A 21714-nucleotide genomic window follows, 5' to 3' on the forward strand; every position below is an offset into this window, starting at 1 on the left:
ATTATAAATTACTTCAAAATTCAAAACGTACGATTCAAATTGAAATTCCGTAATCTGTCAATGTTCGTAACAGTCACACCAACTGCCAAGATACAATACAAATGTCACTAGGATGTATGATCTGAATTTTTCGTTGAATTTCGACAAAATTTCACCAAACTAGACTGAAATAAAGAAAATATCGTCTAATACTCGTTGCAGAAGGCAATTCCAACATTCATGCGTTCCAAAACTCGCTCCTTCGTCGCTCGTTTTCGAATTTCGCATTCGTGTTGGAATAGGAACCCACTCTGCAACTTGGTTGAGAATATACTATTCTAACACATTTTTGTAGTACCACAATATGTTTATTGTAGCAATCAGATATTCCTTTCAATCCAATTATACCATGACGTGAATGTGGTTCTACCGAGGGTTCTACCAATGCATGATATGCTGTTTTGAGTTCTTTTATATCACATATTTCTCGAGCTTTTTGAATTTAGTCAGCAATGTACGTTTTTTTTATGTGATGTAGTCAGATCGAGAGTCAGATTGATGAATGAAGTTATAAAAATTGGCGTAGTGCATTATAACGCTTTTAAATCGAATTGAATTGAACATTTCAGAAAGAACCTCGGAAAGAACATTTTTCAGACACTCAAACTATACCAAATATTTTTTATTGTTTTATGTGTCTGATGAATGTCGTTTCTGAAATATTCAATTCAATTTGAAAGCGTTATAATGCACTACGTCAATTTTTGTTTTTTCATTCATTACTAATGAGAAATTATTTTTTGTAGATTTTTGTGGATAGCGTTTGCTTTGTACTCGATTATTTCGGAAACGGTATATTCTATGAAAACAATTCGAGAGACTTTCTATTTAGTGAAGTTTCTCATTTCAAAATTAAAATAATTTTCTTGAAAAAAAAAACAGTGGTGTAGATTTTCAATAGGAAAAAGATCATCGTACCCTCAATACAACGCTAATGGATAATTTTGACAGGAGACACATACCTAATTCGAATAGTTTTCGAGTTATAAAAAGTTTTGAAAATTGAGGGATGAAAAATCATCCCCTGTATCCTTTTGCGAGTCGCCAATTGGTCGTGGTCAATCGTTTCGAAATAACGATTTCACAGGGCCAAATATGGTTATGCTCCAAAGAACCATTTTCGATTTATAAGATTTTGAAATATAGGGGATGAAAAATCATCTCCCGCATCCTTTTGCGAGTCGCTGATTTTTTTTTGTGGCCAATCACATGCGTATAATTACTCTACATGCCCAATATAATTATGATTCGACGAATATTTTCTGAAAAAGACAGATATAATTTTCACGAATGAGAACTCAAAGTTCAATTTTTTTTGTATTGCATTTCATTTTTCCGCTTCAATTTCATCAACTTCGAAATCTGCATGTTCTCTAATTGTAGACCGGCCACAACCATATTTTGAAACATCCCGGTTTCAGTACCTCTTCTGTATACCTACTTACAAAAGGTTTGGAATGGATGTGTTCAGGCCTCAGGGTGTTGTGTAGATCACGAAACTGCTTATTGTAATTTTTCAAAATGGCGAAGGGGATAGCAGTGAGGTCATAAACATGGACGCCGACATTTTTTTGTTAATTCCATCGCACCTATAAAGTATATTTGTCTCTGTATGGTGCCGTTTGAAAGCTTATTAGATGTTCTTCAATTTATTTCCAGACGCCCAAAGCGTATCTGTTATATTTAATAATTAAAAAAAAAGAAACATTTTTTTGGCTATTTAAAAATATTCTTGTTTTACTGATCGGTTAGAATGATCGCCTTTCCAGTACCCATATCAAGAATATTTTTGAAATCGCTTTATAAAAATTCATATTTTGTCAAATATTTTTTTGAAAATAATAGATACGCATTAGCTGTCTGGAATTAAACTGAAGAACACTTAATAAGCTTTCAAATGATACAATATACATGCAAATAGACCAAATGTAATTAACGAAAAAAACTATTGGCGGCCATGTTTACGACGACAACGCTATACCCCCCGCCTCCACCATTTTGAAACATTTCAACAAGCAGTTTCATGATCTACACTACACAATGCCCTGATCACATCCATACCTGTTGTAGGAAGAGATACCGACGAGATTTGGGTCAGAGAAGGAATTTTCTCATGTAGCCGGTCTACTGATAGCATGCTGTGTAATATTATTTATATAGAAACATTGGGTAATGTCTGAAATTAAAATAGTATAATATTTGATGGTTAACAGACAATTGTTCAATTCCGGAAAAAATACCTCCTCGAGCAGGACTCGAACCCACAACCTCCTGGCTTAGTGGTGGAGCGCTGAACTAGTGATTCGGAGGTTGCGAGTTCGAGTCCCTCTCGAAGAGGTACTTTTTTAGAATTAAACAATTGTCTGTTAGCCATAAAATATTATGCTATAACAATTATTTATATAAATATAAATAAATTTTGACTGATTGGCCGCGTTCGGATTTTCGGGAGCTGTGCAATATCTATATATTTGGAAATTGCCAGTTTACTCCACCAAAAATACTCAGTTATAACAGTGAAGAAGATAAATTATTCAAGCTTTCTGTTCTGCTTGTATACGGTGCTGAAGACTTATTGATTTCTAATGTTGGTAGAAATCTCTTTAAAGTTACAGGTATCTGCGGAAAGCTGGGTTGTCGGTTGGAGGAGAAGAATTCTTCGTGAATGCTCAGTGGTTTATGCCGAAATATTCAGTAACATTGAAATGAAGCGGGTGAATTCAAAATTTTCTGTTTCAAACTGGAAATATCAATGTATGATAATCAGTTTTTGTTTTTTAGTCTGGGTATTAATGGTGCTCAAACATTCTGCTAGGTTAACACTGGTACGTTTTTTGTGAATTCGTTAGTTTCTAGAATTTTGTCTTTAATTATCTCACAGAGTTTAATTCGCCTGATACAGTGTTAGAGCACAACCAAAAAGTTTTCCGAGTTTTCGAAAAATTTCTCAATTTATAGGATTTATCCCCATTTTTTTTCAAATTTTTCAGCTGTCCGAAACTTCAATTTCTTGAGAAATATAGTGCTCACTCTACGCTTGTTTGCTCGCCCTGGGGTTATTTCATTTAAGGTCATAATCGCAGAGCTGCCATTTGGGTAGGCAATTCTTGTGGTAGTTGGACAAAAGCGGTATTGTTTTGGTATAGTTTGTTTGCCTGCGTTCGATTACACCATGTAAATATTTTGAGCATGATTTTGTTGAAAAAATAGTTGATTGTATAATATCATAACGAAGCACTATACGCGCAACTGTTATATTTGGAACTATTTTACATAAAGCAGAATCAAGCGAAAATATTTTGATAGTTTAAGCTATGTTATGAATTCCTTGAATGGATGCCGAACGCATTCTTTGTTGTACAGGGTGTCCCAAATTTGATGCTCACTGAAAGCATCTCGAGCATCTTCATTCTGCAAAGACCCCCGACCATTTTTTTTTCTTACATCCCAGTTATTCATTAAAAAAACCATTTGAGCAGAATTTGCATGAATATATTTGTCAATATTAACTCTGAAAATTCGATACAAAGTGAGGATTGAATATAAATTCAGGTTATTCGAACGATCTAGAAATTAATAAATTTTCATAACTTTTGGCAGTAGGTACTCATGAGGTAACAACAACAAAATGAAAATCACTATGTAGGATAAACATTCGATGAAAGCACTAGTAGGGTAAATGCACTGGTTCTCGACCAGTTAAGAGAAACATCGATTTTGAGCACGATTTTTTCACTCATAAACTTATCAAATTTCAATGGTGTTGGTGTTCATCGATTCTTTGGCGAGTTTTAAATGATTTGTCATATAATTTTAAACGTTCTTTCCGCATTTAACCTTTGAAATGTGGAAAAATATAGAAAATCTCAATAACCTTCGGTTCTCGACCACGCCGCCGAGTTCTCGACCATTTTTGTGTTAGTTTTCGACCACTAATAATAGTGGCCGCTCCACTTAAAAATTTTATAAAAAACTTTAGAGCGAGATGAGTGATTAGTACTAACTTTCGTACCGTACCATCAACATCACTACCTATCACTCAGATGGGTTTCAGAGGAGCTAATCAATTAAGAAACACTCGAAACGTAAAAAAAAAATATTTTGCAAAAGTTTCCACTTTCTATAAATATTTCAAAATAGCAACTCATACAACATTATTTGGTTATTTTGTTCTTAATATCTATTTAGAAACTAATGAGTAAATAAAATATAAAACATCGACCACAAGTGGTCGAGAATTAAGTACAATCAAATTGGTTCTCGACCGCGAATAAACAAAGGGTAGAAATAAGTGTTTCAACGTTAATTCGGTGGTCGCAAACTAATATTCAGAAAGTAGATATATAAATGAATCAGGGTATCGAAAAAAAAACGAAAATAATCCAACAGAAATATATATGTTGATATAAACAATTATTGAAGTAACATATTGGTTCTCGACCACTTTGGTCGAGAAATAAAAGATACAAATTTTCCAATATCAGTTCGCGACCGCCGAATATTTAACAAAAAAATATACATTTATCTGCTTCTTGATTGAAATACACTCAAAAATATATCTTATAGTTGATATGGAACAAAATATACACACATAATTCATTTAAAATAAGAAATAATTACTATTTTCTGGTCATACATCACAAAGCACTTTTCTAAGAGAGGACGAGAAAGAACCCTTTTCTATGATAGACGATTATAAACTAATTTTTAGCGCGAAAACTTTGACCTATACCCCTACTATGCAAACTATCTTGGAAGGGTAGAATGGTCGAGAACACGTACCGCGAAAATATTTCACACTACATGATATATTTTTATTATTATTTTATCTCAAATCACGAAATGGTCGAGAACCAGTGCCGGTCGGCTAACCAGTGCATTTACCCTATGATTCCAAGAGCTTTTGAACGTTCGTTTATTCTTGCGCTTGCTGATGGCGATTTAATGGTTGAAATTTGTAATATATTACTTCAGATGTAATTCATCTTGATGCCATTGTTTCTATCAAAAATTGCAAGCCCTAATAGTCCCACAGTAGAACTCGGATTTCAATCACAATAATAATATAATAATACGACGGTGAAAATAATAAACCATTTCACGAAATTCACAGTACATCTATTCACGAATAGTTGTTTTTGTTTGATTCTTTCTTTTTGATTCGATTTCAATAAAATAAAACATTAATGATGCCCCAATTCGATTCCAATCTTCCCATGGGAATATACATATACGCAAATAGAGCATAAAATTAATGATTTTATGAGAATACAGTTACAAGTTAACGTCTATACTGACCAACAGGGAAAGAGAATTATTGCCATTATTATAAATAACCTTCGGCACCTCCCTTGGGTGAATCTCTGCTAGACAACATTGATTCTTCTCGATTTTTAAGAATGCAAATCAAGAAATCGAATCATGCAACAATTGTATTGAAAGCATATATTGATACGGTGATACAATTAATTGAATATGTTTCACCGTGAACTCTCTGATTCAGGAAATGAATTATACTCTGCAGATTGATGTTTATCGAAATTTTTTCTGCTTGAGATATCTCAAATATTATGAGAAGTTGATGAATCATTATGTTAAATTTTCAGAATATGTCCGGTATATAACATTTCAGAATACCTTCCTCTTCATATCAATAATTCGTCTTCAAGTTTCGCCGCAAAATCGAGAATAATTTCGACTTCAAAGAACACGTACCTTGGATTTATATTTATATTTTTATAGTTTTAAATTCCCTTGAATGCCAGACCAGAAATTCAAGAAAATGATCATTCCTTCTCACTTATGTGGCGCCATCTCATCGTCGTAGTGAGAAGTTCCATTTTATGATAATCTGCAATGAAACTCGGGAGCTGTGCAATACCTCTATATGTGGAAATTGCCAGTTTACTCCACCAAAAAAACTCAGTTATAACTGTGGAGAAGATAAATCATTCAAGCTTTCTGTTTTACATGTATACGGTGCTGGAAACTTATTGATTTCTTATGTTTGTAGAAATCTCTTTGAAGTTACAGTTTTCTGCCGGAAGTTCGGTTGTCGGTTGGAAAAGGAGAATTCTTCTTGAATGCTCGGTGATTTATGCCAAAATATTCAACAGAAGAGAGTGAATTTAAACTTCAATTTGTTTCATACTGTTTCAACTATAAATGTATGATTATCGGTTTTTGTTTTTAGCCTGAGTAATAATGGCGCTCAAAATTTAATCTTAGTTTAACCAGAATTTTAGTTGAAAGCTTTCAAATATGCAGGTATTTGAAAATGGTCAAAGATGTTTTCAGCTTTACAATATCTTATAGCCCTTTATTGGTTTTCTAATCACCATTTTTGTATCTGATATCCATATGAATACTCTACCATTTGTGTAATCTTCAGTGTCTGAAGATGAACTTTGAATGAGTTCAAAGTTACTCACAATGCAATCCCCATCTACATTTTGTTTTGCGTCTAAAAACACCAATTTTTAGACTATTATTCAATTCAATAGAGATTCTATATTTTACAGGTGACTATACTCTTCATTCATCATATTCCTGTGGAATTGAACAAGGAGGAACTATCTAATGCTATGAGCCAATATATGGATATAAAAACGGTGGTCAAGATACACAAGCAGTTGAACTACGCTTTCGTCCATTTTTGTTCCAGAGAAGCAGCTGAGAAAGCCAAAGAAGGTCTTAAGGGTAGGTAACTTTTATTTTTTTTGCTTTCTTTATTTTTTGTGTTTGGTATGATCAAATAATCACCAAGTAGTTCAGGTCCTTATAAAAAAAATAACGTTCATGTCGACAGTGCACAACAGAGGGTTTTTGACTCGAGAGTCGTATGTCGACTGTGGGTCATACCGTGATGTCATCGACAAATGAAGAAATTATTTTTTTCTTAGCTCACGTTAAGAATATTTCGAGGTTACTATTCGATCAATGGTGATGCTGCTTGTATCAAAATAACGAGTGTTCATAAAAATTCGTGGTCAAGAGTGCTGTGGAGAAATAAGAGTTGATTCCCTGTGATTACAAGTAGCGCTCAGCTTGTACCATTTCACTAATATTCATTTATATGTATACTTCGAATCTGGAAATTATATATAGTACAAGCTAAGCGCTACTTGTAACACGGAAAATCAACTCTAATTTCTCCAAAGCACTCTTGACCATGAATCTTGATGAACGCTCGTTATAAATAAGATGTCATGAAATACATTTCAACATTGAGCATAACACTAACAATAATATGTTATCAATAGAAATATCATTCATCGAATTCTAAAAAAATTTCAAGTTTTTCCATATGAAATCAAATTAACTTAAGAATTCAACGATAACTGACTCTTGCAATTTTGTGAAGTCTGTGAATTAATACAGGATGAGTGCTAATTTCAATTCAACATTTGCTTCTCTGAAGAATGTTTTTTTTTCGCTCAATGATAATCATAAATGTTGTTATCGTTCGGATGAAAATCCTCACATTTTCTTTGAAACCACTTGAGAAATCGAATTTCTGAACAGCCATATTCAGTGACATATAGTTGAGAATGAGTTCGTTACCTTCAAATACTGGAAGAACTAAATAATATTTTAAAATTTATGTCACACAATTCTTTGGAAGAATTACGCCAGCGACTTCTCGATGAATGTAGCTGAATTTGATCAAACTGAGCCTGGCAGTATCCTAGATGGTCGTTGAATTCTCGTTGGACCTCGGTGACAGTTTGTTGAGTAATATTATTGTTACATTCATTTGTAGTCCTAGATTGCAATTTTCGGTATTAAAATGATTATAAAATCAATTTTTTCGAAAATTTCTTTATTTAATAGTACGAAATTCTTAATGTGTTGTGTGGAGAAAAATATGCTCTTTCAAATGGCACTATTAAAAATAACGGTAGCAATAAGGTAAGGTTAAGGTGAAAGTGTAAGAATAGCTTTAGCTAAACTTTCGCCTAATAAAGACGTATATTATTATTGTTATTATTATAATTAAAAAAAAAATTGTCAATGACATAGCCGAAATATCAATGACATCATCAATGCGATTAAAACGTCAAAACATGCGCAACTTGAAATTGAAGTACCAATACCAAGATGGCATTGGAATGATTTTGGACTTGACTCTGCAGACATGTTCAACTAGTTAAATATTGTTATCGTTTTAAATATTATTTGAAATAATCTAGTACCTATATATGAAAATTTTGTCGTTATTCTTGTTGTTACAATAGGAATTATCTAGCATATTTCTTGAAAGCTAAGTCGGTTTTCGGTATTGTTTTTGATTACAATTGTGTATCGTGTTCTTCCTTTTTGATGCTGCGATTATGCCTAGAATACGACAACGTGAAATTATCGACAATTGAGTGAATTCGACAAAATTGCATTATTAGATTACGTGAATGTGGTTTTTCTTTCAGAGGAATGATCAATCGTCTCAACCGTAAGCAATCCTTTGTATTACACTGTTATCAAGCATGATCCAGTCCAGAGAAGGTCAATATCGACAAATGAGGTCCAGGATCGTATCTACGATTTGAGACTTCCATGAACCAAAGCGGCAAATGAATCAACGTGAAATTCAAAGATTTTTTCATTATAAAACAGCAGTGCATTACTATAAATAGAAAGAATTATGATCTGGATATTCGTTTACGTCCTAACTATGATTGGCCCATACTAGGAAAAATTATTTTATTTAATTATAAAAGGATATAGCCTTTTCATATTCATGTATTGTATCGCCACTGTGTTTCATCAAGTCACTGTAGTCATCGACAGCAAAATGTTGAGTGGTTTACCTTGCTAGTGGATTGGGACGTAGGGGGGGTCTTCAGTGACGAATCGCAATTTTGCTCAGAAAAATACGATGGTAGCATAATGATCATACGCAGACGTGGAGAACATAACAATGTGTAGTTTTTTGTTGAGCGGCATATGAACCACAATGTACGGGTTACGGAAAGTGGACAATTATTTATGGAAGAAGGTCTCAGTTGGTATTCACCTACATGTTCCTCCAGGTCCTCCAGGAGCTTGAGGACCCGATTTTTCAACAGAATAAAGCCTGTTCGCGCATTGCAGGTATTCTATGGAGTGTTTTAAAGAGACTAACGTCAATATCTTACAGGTCAGATCTCTGAACCTTCTGCCTATCTGAAATAGTTGGGACATGATTCAGCCAGTCCTTCACAAACATGAAAAGCATGAATTACAGGTGGAAAATCGAACATATGCTGGATAAATGACTAGGAGGGTGCAAGAGTGACTAGATAATAGGGCTGGTGTAATTTATCATCAAAAAATGCCTCTAATATTTTTTGTTTGATTTCATTGAAATTTTCAACTTTGATTAGTATTTTTGCCGAGGTGTTTTTGTGTTGCATTTTGAGTCGAGTCTATAGGGAATATTTATTATTGAAAATCTCATCAACCTTCCCCATTCTGCAGATTGTTCTCAGCGTCCCTGTTTGAATGAGGAATAATTTCAATTCTTTGATCCCTCGTATTTCATTTTCCAGCAATCCGTTTTCATAGAACCTTTCCTGTTCCAATAAGATATTCTTGTTTGATTTATGGGAACCCTTCTTGCCTTGTCCACATTTACATTGCATATAAATTTCTACCGTGTGAAATGTTTATGATACCATTTTTGGGGTTGACTGCCCTTGTAATTCAATTCTTTTTATTCCCAGAAGACCTGCGAATATCGTTGTTTAAATGAAATGCAGTACTTTATGTATTCCTCCAGAGATTTCATGTTTGATATACATTTATCATCCGAAAGTCTGCAGTAAATTTCAGATTAATGATGTCAAAAATTAGAGAAATGCTGAATAACAAGTTTTTGTATGAAACTATAAAATTTGCATGCACTAGGTTACGGCATCTCATAAAATTCGTGTGTTTAGATTTTTATTCAATTTATCTGAATTTTTCAAGGTTTGTCTGGATTATTTGTTTGTTTCATTATTGATCCTACCACCTCATATTCCCTATTACACGTTTTGATTGTGAAGGTTTTTCCAAAAAGGGGTTTCATATTTGAATAGCCTGTTTTCTGGGTAGCTGTCATCTTTTGACATTTGACAAGCAAAATCACGATTACTAAAAATTGAACGATACTCTGTGAACTAGCAATTTGTTGTTTGTATTAGGTAATATATCATAGAAATTGAAAAAAGTAGAAAAATAGGTATAATATTCTGTGTATAAAGTGTAAGTTAATATAGGTCTTAATTTCAAATTCTCAGATATGATGATTTTAATGAGAAAGTTACATATTACATATAACAACTATTGAGTGAATTCTATCAAATTCTCCACAGGTGCAGAAGTAATTTTTTCTATAAGAAAGATTGAACTGTTGTTCAATAGCAGTTGATTCAGAGACTTAGCTTTAGATTAGATCTCAATTGTTTAAATGCATATATGACATTTTAAATCTGGAATTGCATATTTTTCAAGACAATCTCTGTATGGCGGATGCAAAAATATTTTTTTAGACGAACAAAGAATTTCACTGTATCCAAAATATCTTACAGGGAAAATTGGAGGGGATATCAGATATTGCCTCCTTCAACGATTCCTTCAGTTCATTAACGGAAATAAAAAAACCAAAATTTCATTCGATAGGACCATTCAGAGCAGACGCTATTCAGATAATATCTACTCAAATGCTCTTTACGGATTTTCTTCTTTTCATTTCGTAAGAGGAAGTTCGACAATTGTACACTAGAAGCAGCAGCTAACGAGTTTTCCTTGTGAAAATGTTCGGTGAAACGATTATAATGTCTACCGCCCTACGCTATTTTCACCGTTTAATCAAAACATCATCTCCATATGAGAGCGCTCCTAATCTGCTTCCACAGCATCAGTAACTCGATTAGTTTTGTCACTTTACAGAATTACAAAGTTGACCTCAGAAATTGAATCTAGTTCATTATTTCCCATCATAATACTTCTGAAATTGTTCGAACAATAAAAATTTCATCTAACCAGAAACAAATTCCAGATTACGTTCCACAAATGTGTAGTATCCTCATATCGAATAAAGATGACAAGGTGCTGTGTGAACATGGATTTTTTCGAGTTTTTTAGAAGACGAATTTGAAAATTTCCATCGTTAATGGCTTACCTTCCTCTTCACAATGAAATGAACATCTATTAATTTTTCTCAAAATATATAATTATTTTTTTACTTATAAAAATCAAACATCTCATTCGAAAACCCTTCATTAATGAACAATTCAATTTCAAACAGTACTGCATTGAATCTATGAAGAAACCAAATAATGATATATCGGCACGACTACATATTACCTGAACCAACTAGTGAAATAAATTATATCAAATTCTCCACAGGTGCAGAAGTATTTTTTTCTATAAGACATGAACTAATTTTCAATAGCCGTTGATTCAGACTTTGAACTTTAGAGGGAACACCACCACGTGGTAGCTCAGTTCGAAATTAGGGATATATCTTTTTACAAATTACCGATTTTCATGGTGTTTTTACAAATTTCCTTAAACAATAATCTATTTATATGGAAGAAAGTGAATATTTTGGATTTGTGAAAAAAAAAATAATTTGATTATGTTTCGTTTCTCCCGAAAAAAGTTGATGATATGTATGTACTTTGGAAAGAGCAATATATTTTTAAAATATTCTTGAAAAAAAAAAACTAAAAATTATTACAAAAGAAGTAAAATTATAATTTTGTGAATGTTGTCATACAGTGCTGCCCTATACTTATTTGCTTCGAAAAAGAAATAAGATGAAGTGAATGTAGAACTTCGTACACCGTACGAAGTTTGGTCATCGCAGGAGGGCCAGAGGGTGAATGAATGGTTACCAAAAATTGACAGATACGAGAGAAACCACGTGGTGGTAATCCTTCTTAAGAATTGTATCTTAATTGTCCAAATGCATATATGATATTTTAAATCTGGTAAAGTAGCCTGTTATTTAGAAATTGCATATTTTCCAAAACAATCTCGACAGCGGATGGAAATTTTTATTAGACGAACAAAGAATTCCACTCTATCCAAAATATGTTACAGGGAAAATTGGAGGGGATATCCTCCTACGATTCCTACAGTTCATTCATGGAAATAAAAGGATTCAAAGTTTCATTCAGTAGGACCATTCAAAGCAGACGCTATTCATATAATATTGACACAAATGCTCTTTATGGATTTTCTCCTTTTCATTTCGTAAGAGGAAGTTCGACAATTGTACACTGGAAGCAGCAGCTAACAAGTTTTCCTTGTGAAATTGTTGGGTGAAACGATTATAACGTGTACCGCACTACGCTATTTCCTACGTTTAATCAAAACATCATCTCCATATGAGAGCGCTCCTTATCTGCTTCCATTCGATTAGTTTTGTCACTTTACAGAGTTACAAAGTTGACCTCAGAAATTCAATCTAATTCATCATTTCTCATCACAATCCTTCTGAAATTGTTTGAAAAATGAAAATTTCATCTACCCAGAAACATAATCCAGATCACGTTTCACAAATTTGTAGTATCCTCATATTGAAAATGATGACAACGTGCTGTGTGAACATGGTCTTTTCGAGTTTTTAGAAGACGAATTTGAAAATTTCCATCGTTAATGGTATACCTTCCTCTTCATGAGGAAATAAACATCCATTAATTTTTCTCAAATTATATCATATTTTTTTTACTTATTAAAATCAAACAACTCATTCAATAAACATCCATTAATTTTTCTCAAAGTATATGATTATTTTTTTACTCATAAAAATCAAATCGTGAAAAAAAAACAACTGAAAATTATTAAGAAAGAGGTGAAATTATAATTTTGTGAAAGTCGTCGTACAGTGCTGCCCTATACTTATTTGCTTCGAAAAAAGAAAGAAGATGAAGTGAATGTACGACTTCATGCACCATATAAAGTTTGGTCATCGCAGGAGGGCCAGAGGGTGAATGAATGGTTACCCAAAATTGACAGATACGCGAAAAACCACGTGGTGGTAATCCCTCTTAAAAATTGTATCTTAATTGTTCAAATGTATATTATGATATTTTAAATCTGGTGAAGTAGCCTGTTATTTCGAAACTGCATATTTTCCAAAACAATCTTGACAGCGGATGGAAATTTTTTTTAGACGAACAAAGAATTCCACTGTATCTAAAATATCGTACAGGGAAAATTGGAGGGGATATCCTTCTACGATTCCTACATTTCATTCATGGAAATAAAAGAATCCAAAGTTTCATTCAATAGGACTATTCACAGCAGATGGTATTTAGATAATATCGACGCAAATGCTCTTTACGGATTTTCTCCTTTTCATTTCGTAAGACGAAGTTTACAATTGTACAGTGGAAGCAGCAGCTAACGAGTTTTCCTTGTGAAAATGTTGGGTGAAACGATTATAATGTGTTACCGCTCTACGCTATTTTCTACGTTTAATCAAAACATCATCTCCATATGAGAGCGTTCCTAATTTGCTTTCACAGCATGAGTAAATCGATTAGTTTTGTCACTTTACAAAGTTACAAAGTTGACCTCAGAAATTGAATCTGGTTTATTATTCCTCATCATAATCCTTCTGAAATTGTTCGGAAAATGAAAATTTCATCTAACCAGAAACAAATAGCAGATCACTTTTCGCAAATAAATAGTATCCTCATATTGAATAAAGAGACTGAATTAAGTGATTTACAATAAACGAGGAGAGTTATATATTTCCACTTCGGTTACAGAAAGTAAATTCATTTATAATATTTGACCAAAAAAATACACCATTACTTTTTTTATAGTAAGTATTCCGAGTGACTAAGACTGAAATGGGAAAACCTATCATGATTAATATCTCAGAAATATTACAAACATACATTTTTTTCGAAGAACAAAAAAGAATTAAAATGATAACAAGTTTTCCATCAAAAGAACCATAAAAAATGCAAGCAGCATATCGTAAAATGAACAATAATAACCGTTTTTATTATAACCAAATAACCAAAATAAAAATCATCTTGATTTATTGAAGGTCACAATATCAAAACGATTGACAGATTATTAATATTTCACACAAATTTTATAAAATTATAGTCAGGGACTTCTGAAGGCTCGTTCATTCATGCACGAATTGCTCTTTATGTAGCTAATATAGTTTTAGGATTTTGTTTTTTTAACGGAAATTAGACTGTACAGGACGGAAAGAAAACTAGATCTCTTTTTTTGCCATTTAACCAAGCTTTCGAATAGTGATTCTATTCTTCCTCAGGGTTTACTAAAATGGAAAAACAAACAATTAATACGATCACTGCATACACAATTTAACATTTTTCAAATTTCTTAATAACTACTTACACAAAGTGAGATCCCTTCTTCAACTTACTTGAATTCATAAAAATTTCCACGAAATAAAATAAAATAATTTTTAATTATTATTTACGACGTCAATTACTACTTTATTTGGTCTGATTCACCACTACTGTCAGTCTTTTGTCATCTAATTTTTCTTCTTCTTCACTCCTGTTTCTTCCCTCAGTCTCCCTTTTACTCTAACCATCCACTGGTCCCATGTATATTCTGTATCTTTCTTAGCTGTACAGTCTAATTTCCCTTAAAAAACAAAACCCTAATATAAAGAAATGGCACATTAATGAACCAGCGTCCGAAAACTTCTGACTTCACGTGTGTGCTTTCTTCATTTTGTTTTTTCAATATATTTTCGTGGAATTAGATCTGGAACATATAAAAAACAATTATGCAAATAATTCATTGATTGGTTTCGCTCTGGATGTGTCTCACTAGAAATATATGAATATTTATTAATATAATATATGAAATAGATATATGATTTAATTGTGAATCAGTTCGCATAACCTCCAAGAGAGTTTCAGAGTGATGAAACTTTGAATATCTGTTTCAGGATTAGAAATAAACATAATGAATAATTCTGTTCGATCTGCGTGGTTTGACAATGTTTATTCCTTTTCTCGAATAATATAATCGATTTGAGGAATCTGTAAATTAAGTGATTCAAAAATGAATATGAAATATTCATCCGCCTTTACATTTGCATTCTTCACAAAAAAAATTGGAATTTATTTCGTAAAAGTTAGCGAAATTGAATTGTTGGATATTCGAAAAACAAGAACTTGGGATATGGGGATAAAAATTATAATATATAATTTCAATGGTATCTTTCAAATTGAAAAAATTATAATGTACAGAAATATACACAAAATTTTTTTTTAGCAAATGATGAAAATTTATAAGGCATCTCTTGAACCATGATTTCAAATATTAATCCGTCAGTTGCTATCGATGTTTTGTTCTTACCGCATTCATTATGAGAATGGCGATTCACAGGTGCCTATTCGCCTCGAATATAGCTGAATTTCAGCCAAGAAGCTCGCTTTCTTTTCAACACAAATACGTTGATCCAAAGAAGTTACTGAATTTTTATAATTGGATATTTTTCCTTTTTTTTTCCAGTACTGCGGTATCTAAGGTCGCAATTGGCGCATAAACGAGCGCTGAAAGATCCTCACCCCATGTTATTGCTTTGTTCATTTTAAGATATTATTTCCAGTGAACAACCTCTTCAATCGTTCAAGGAAAAAAATTACACAAATTTTCAAATTTTTATGGATATTAGTGTTGATGAAAACAAAGTATAAGGATAAGGACAGTCCCTCACAGAGAAATACTAACCTTAGACACGTGTTTCCGGCTTTCGGCCCTCATCAGTACGGTGAAAAAGTGTTAGGATGAGCAAAACTTGAAAGAAACAACAAACAAACAGAGTCAACAACAGAAGCCAGCAGTCCATTTGTGGTTTCAGCAGGAAGACCCAAAGTTTTTTGGGCAACAACCAACAATACCACGCGGAAAGGTATAGCTAACTGCGTGACATCCGGATCCAGAAATAATAACATGTGGAAAGGATAACGAGGGTAATTGTTCATAAAACAAAGTATAAACTTTGTTTTATGCATAAAACAAATCCAAAAATTGGAAGAATAAATATGTTTTGCTACGCCGTCCAGAGCTTTTATCGAATATTTCCCTCCTGTCAAAAATTCTATGTAAATAGAAAAATAGGGAAAGAGCCCGACACCGAAGGTGGAGGGCTTTCTCCAAAAATGAAAATGAACTCCTGCAGTTTTTATGACAACACGTTGTCATGCAAAATTATCGGTAATTTGGATGCACTTGTGCAATTACTTACGAATATTTCCCCCCTGTCAAAAATTCTATGTATATGGAGAACAATTATCGAAAATTGCAGCGAATATTTCCCTCTTGTCAAAAATTCTATGTATATGGAGAACAATTATCGAAAATTACAGCGAATATTTCCCTCCTGTCAAAAATTCTATGTATATGGAGAACAATTATCGAAAATTACAGCGATAATTGCATTGTAGGAAGCGAAACAGCACTGCGATAATTGCTCTGTTCATAGATGCATAGTTTTTATGCATCTTACTCAATTCGAATCTATGGCAATTCCATTCTACATCAGTTTGACAAGTGATGTAACAGTGTATTCGGGAAATATTCCCCCGAATTACACTCGTGCATCAAAATGACCGGATAATTTCGCATTCCAGCGTGTTTTCCCTGAAAAACTGCATTCGGTCATTTTCATTTTTGGAGAAAGAGCCCTCCACCTTCGGTGTCGGGCTCTTTCTCCAAAAATGAAAATGAACTCATGCAGTTTTTATGACAACACGCTGTCATGCAAAATTATCGGTAATTTTGATGCACTTGTGCAATTACTTACGACAACACGCTGTCATGCAAAATTATCGGTAATTTTGATGCACATGTGCAATTACTTACGAAAACTTGTTTGCCTGAAACTTCCTACAAAATTGGTTAATTGCTACATCATTTGGATTAAACTCATTCCAGACGAAAATCGAGAAATCAATCGTAAGAAAAGGATTTATTGGAAACTTATCGTCTAATAAACATGATATTCAGAAATTTCCACGATGATGATTAATACAAATATTCTCTAAATATTCTGAACCTTGAAATTTCGGAGCACAATTATATTTACTGTGCGTTCATCTTCCTGACACGTTCAACAAAACGCGAAAATGGATGTACTGCGGTGGTAACTCGCTAAATTTGTGGTTGAAAGCTGAACACAAATTTATGATTCATCGGTTAATATTGCAAATGTGATAAATTGGATACGAGTATAACAATGAAATGGTATATAGAGCCGATGGGGTTCTAATTTACCGATATTACCCACATTATGGTTAGATTATCGAATTTAAATAGAATTAATTACACTTTTGTATCCGCGCTGAAATATATTCATTTCGATTTATACCCAACAATGTTGATTCAAATCCAGCGTTGTTCGATGCGCACAAATTTCCTGTCGAGCACAGTGAACAGTGGGTACTTTATTCGATGTGGAAATGAGTTTGAATTTCAAATCAGAAATTTGAGTGTATTATCCTTTAACTTTCCACAGGATTTACAGAACCCTTTTTATGTCCAATTCTAGTGGAAAATAGTCATATTTATGATCTATTTAGTGTACTGTCTCTTTGAGCTGTCGTTTCCTCGAAACATCGTTCTATCATTTAATCGGAATGATGCTGAGGGACTGATTGGGGTCATTGCTTCATACTTGCATGATAGGCGTCAATATGTACAGATTGAAAATTATCGTTCTAACCAATACGTTGCTTCATCTGGTGTTCCACAGGGCTCAAATTTGGGGCCCCTTTTGTTCCTACTGTTTGTCAATGACCTCATTGATGAGATCGGGATACCCATCTTGATGTTTGCGGATGACTTAAAGTTGTATTTGGAGATCATTAGTGAACTGGATTGCGTCACTCTACAGCGGGCCATAGAACGTATAGCTGCCTGGTGTCATCGAAACCATTTGGCTTTGAATGGCAAAAAATGTTATATTGTATCATACACTAGGAGGAAGGCAATAATTAAATATGATTACAATATAACGGGTAATGTGTTGAGTCGTCTCACACAAATCAAAGACTTGGGTGTGATATTTGATACGGAGTGCACATTCTTGCCTCACTTGGATCATGTAGTTTCATCGGTGTGCAAGTTTTATAATTCGCAGCGGTAAATCCTTTACATGCGTTGATACTTATCTATCATTATTTAATTCATTCATAAGAAGCAAACTGGAGTACGCCAGTATGATATGGAGACCTATTTATCAATGCCATATACAACGTTTGGAGGCAGTGCAGAGGAAGTTTTTAAAGTTCTTGGTTTGGAAACAGGATGCTGAATATCCTCCTATTGGATTTGATCATGAGTTGCTGCTTGATAGATTTGAGGGCAAAAGTTTGGAAACTAGAATGCTAGCATTGAGTTTCATTTATAAACTTATAAATAATAGGATAGACTGTCCAGCATTGTTGGAGAATTTACCAATACTTGTTCCACGTGTAGAGAGCAGAAAAAATTTATTTTTTTATTTGAGAGCAGGAAAAACAAATTTAAGTTTGAGGTCACCAATTCACTACTTGTGTAGTACTTATATTAAGATAGCTCATAGATGCGACGTTAACATTGACCCTCTTTATAAATTACTCCAAGTTCATGTAGAATTGGATAGGTAGTTCCTAGATTTAATTCTGTAATTTTTGGTTTTTTCTATGTATATCCATATTGAGTATGACTATGTGTTGTTGTGTTTTTTATTGTAATTGCAATTTTTTTTTCCTGTAATTTGGTTGTAAACCTGTTGGAGAATAAAGGCTTATTATATTATTATTATTAATAGCTGTAATGCTGGAATTTTGAACAGGAAATAGTTTCTAACGTAAGATTCCACTCATCGATATCGAATCTGACCTTAACTTCAATTCTGTCCTGTTCAGCCGAAAACCTGACAACTATGGAACCCAAAGATCCAAAAACTACAAATTTTCAGGACAATTAATGAATTCGTTAATAAGCAAAAATTTGACCAGTGTTTCAGTAACTTTAACAAATTTTTCTCTTATGATTTCAAATTACAGATTTTATTGGTATGAAATTTTGCGGGATTTAAAGTTGTTCGCAACCATTATAAAAATTTGACAATACTCCCGTGACCAAAAAAACCGGGAGATATGATAAGATTTTGGGTATATAAGCTAATCTCATAATTGAACCAAAAAAAATCAAGAAGACTTGTCTTTCGAATTTTTGTTCTTTTGGCTCTTTCTTCCTATAGATGGGTGCAGTTTGCTCATTGCTGAGTTAATTTCATCCACTGCGTATCAAATATGGTTTTACCTATTGATGTACAACTTCCGCCTTTTTGAAATAGATGGCTGAAGCGGTTAGTGGGAGTCGAAATAAATAGATCGTAGATCTCATATGATAAGCCTAGGTATTTGTGAACAAAACGCCATGGAAATATTAATCGATTTGTGTCTGCATCATAAAATTATTTTCGAATGAATATGTCGGCTTATCAGCCAAATTCTCGTCATTTGCGAGATTCGTGGCAGATTTTTCGGGAGGTTTTGATTTTCTTCTTCAATATAAAGAAATCTGCGACTGAGGCTAATCGAATGCTCTCAAATACCTATGACGAGGCCGCTATAAGTTGAAAAACGTGCCGAGAGTGGTTTTAACCCCTCAAGAACGGTGATTTTGACGTCGAAGATCAGCAGGTCTGTAGAAGAGAGAAGGTTTTCGAAGATGCAGAATAGGTGGATCACATGATCAAAACTCGTCTATAACGCAACAAGAATTGGCAGGATAACTGGGAGTGACGCAACAAGCCATTTCAAAACGCCTGAAAGTCATGGGAATGATTCAGAAACAAGGAAATTGTGTGCCGTATGAGTTGAAGCCGAAAGATGTTGAATGGCGTTTGTTTGCTTGTGAACAGCTGCCTGCAAGGCAAAGACGGAAAGGATTTCTGCATCGCATTGTGATTGGAGACGACAAATGGTTTCATTACGATAATCCTTAGCGCCGAAAATCATGGTGATATTCCGGCCAAGCTTCCACGTTGACTTCCAAACCGAATATTCACGGTTTCAAGGTCATGCTCAGTATTTGGTGAGACACCTCAGCGTAGTGTATTATCAGTTGTAAGAACCGACTGAAACAATCACAGACGATCGTTATCGAACGAAATTAATGCATTTGAGCTGAGCGTAGTGTATTACGAATTGTTTAAACTATCACTTGTTGTTATCAATGGCACACGGCCTGGCTGACCAGCACTTCCGGTCTAATGAAGAATTAAAAATTGGTTCGATTCGTGGATCGCTTTAAAAGATGACCAGTTTTTTTTTAAAGCGAGATTCGTACGCTGCCCGAAATATGGTGGAAAGTAGTGGCCAGTGATGGACAATACTTTGAATATAAATGTATAGGAAAAAACGGCGGTAGCAAAGTGGTACGCCTATGTATTATCTAATGTTACACCTTGATACTTGACTTCATTTTCTCATTTCATTTCATCTTTATCTATCCTTAGATTTGAGTTGATCTCTCATCTCAATAGAATAGCCTAGTTCTTTTTGTGATTTATTTGAAGTTCCTTATTAATAAACCTTTCGTCTATATCTGCTACTCCCGCATCATCTGCAGATAGGAGTGGAAAATTGAACAAAAGCGGTGTTCTTTATATCGGGCCGATTGCTTGCCCTGAGGACGTAAATCAGGCAGTTTAGGTCATAATCGCCTTTAGGTAGTTTCGTGACGCAACTGACAAAAATCGTTATTGTTTTGGTTTAGTTTGTTCACTTCCATTCGATTACACCATTGGGATATTTTGAGGCTTTGAGCATGATTTTGCTGGTGAATAGTTGAGTTTACAGTAATTCAATAAAAATCCCGAGTCGCTGAGGTTTCATTCAAGATTTTTGTACTTGAAACTATTTTCCAAACAAGCGAAAAATAGTTAACATTATTTTGTGAATACCTGGAATGCCAAGAGCAATGTTTCATGAAATTTGATATATTATAATATTTCATCCATATAAGTTCTATTTGCGAATAATTTGAAGCTCAGTTAGTTATGGAGGTAGGCATTAATGTTCCAGTGATAAGTTTACATATAAAGAATATATAACAACCTAAACCGACTAGTTGCATCGGAAATATTGGGTATTTTGTTTTCCGATATTCTGTACGTAAAATTCTAAAAAAGCAGACAACATAATGGAATGTTATGGCACTGTTCGAGGAACATGTGCTCAAAGAGCTGAGTTTACTAGAAATCTTCAATATTCCAACCCGCATATACCCATAACAAATTCATTGCTAAATAAACATGAAATTTCTCCGTTATACAGGGTGTTTCCTAAACATGCGGCAAAAATTCAGGGGGTTGTTCCTTGGACTATTCTAAGAATATTTTGTCCTTTGATGATTTTTGAAAAACCTATTTGTTTCGAAGATATAGGGGAAACAAAATTTCAGATAATAACATTTTATTATGAAAAATTACATGAAAATTCAACTCAACCTACAAAAACTGTTGAAAATGACCACCTCTAGCCAGCATACAAGCATCCAATCTTCTCCTCATTGACTGCCGAACCCTTTCAAAAACACCAGGATCATTTCTTATTAAGTTACACCCAGCAATGATCCGATTTCGCAAGTCTTCCACATTTTCTACTGGAGTGGTATAAACCATCTGCACTTATCAATTTTTAG

General features: G+C 33.7%; 2 protein-coding genes across 14 annotated transcripts in view; one reads left to right on the top strand and one right to left on the bottom strand.

The window, feature by feature from the left end:
* LOC123674263 (potassium channel subfamily T member 2) overlaps positions 1-21714 on the bottom strand; it is a 777909-nt gene that overhangs the window by 570553 nt on the left and 185642 nt on the right. The window lies entirely within an intron of this gene.
* LOC123674267 (probable RNA-binding protein 46) overlaps positions 1-21714 on the top strand; it is a 71405-nt gene that overhangs the window by 4436 nt on the left and 45255 nt on the right. For 4 of the 5 annotated variants that reach the window (XM_045609244.1, XM_045609245.1, XM_045609242.1 and 1 more), the window contains exon 2: positions 6561-6738. In XM_045609244.1, the coding sequence (XP_045465200.1) occupies positions 6561-6738 (178 nt within the window). Of the gene's footprint in view, positions 1-6181; positions 6307-6560; positions 6739-21714 lie in introns of those variants that run through there. The other variant, XM_045609246.1, reaches the window with a different exon arrangement.

This window comes from Harmonia axyridis, chromosome 2, assembly GCF_914767665.1.
Source record: "Harmonia axyridis chromosome 2, icHarAxyr1.1, whole genome shotgun sequence".
NCBI classification, from domain to species: Eukaryota; Metazoa; Arthropoda; class Insecta; order Coleoptera; family Coccinellidae; genus Harmonia; species Harmonia axyridis.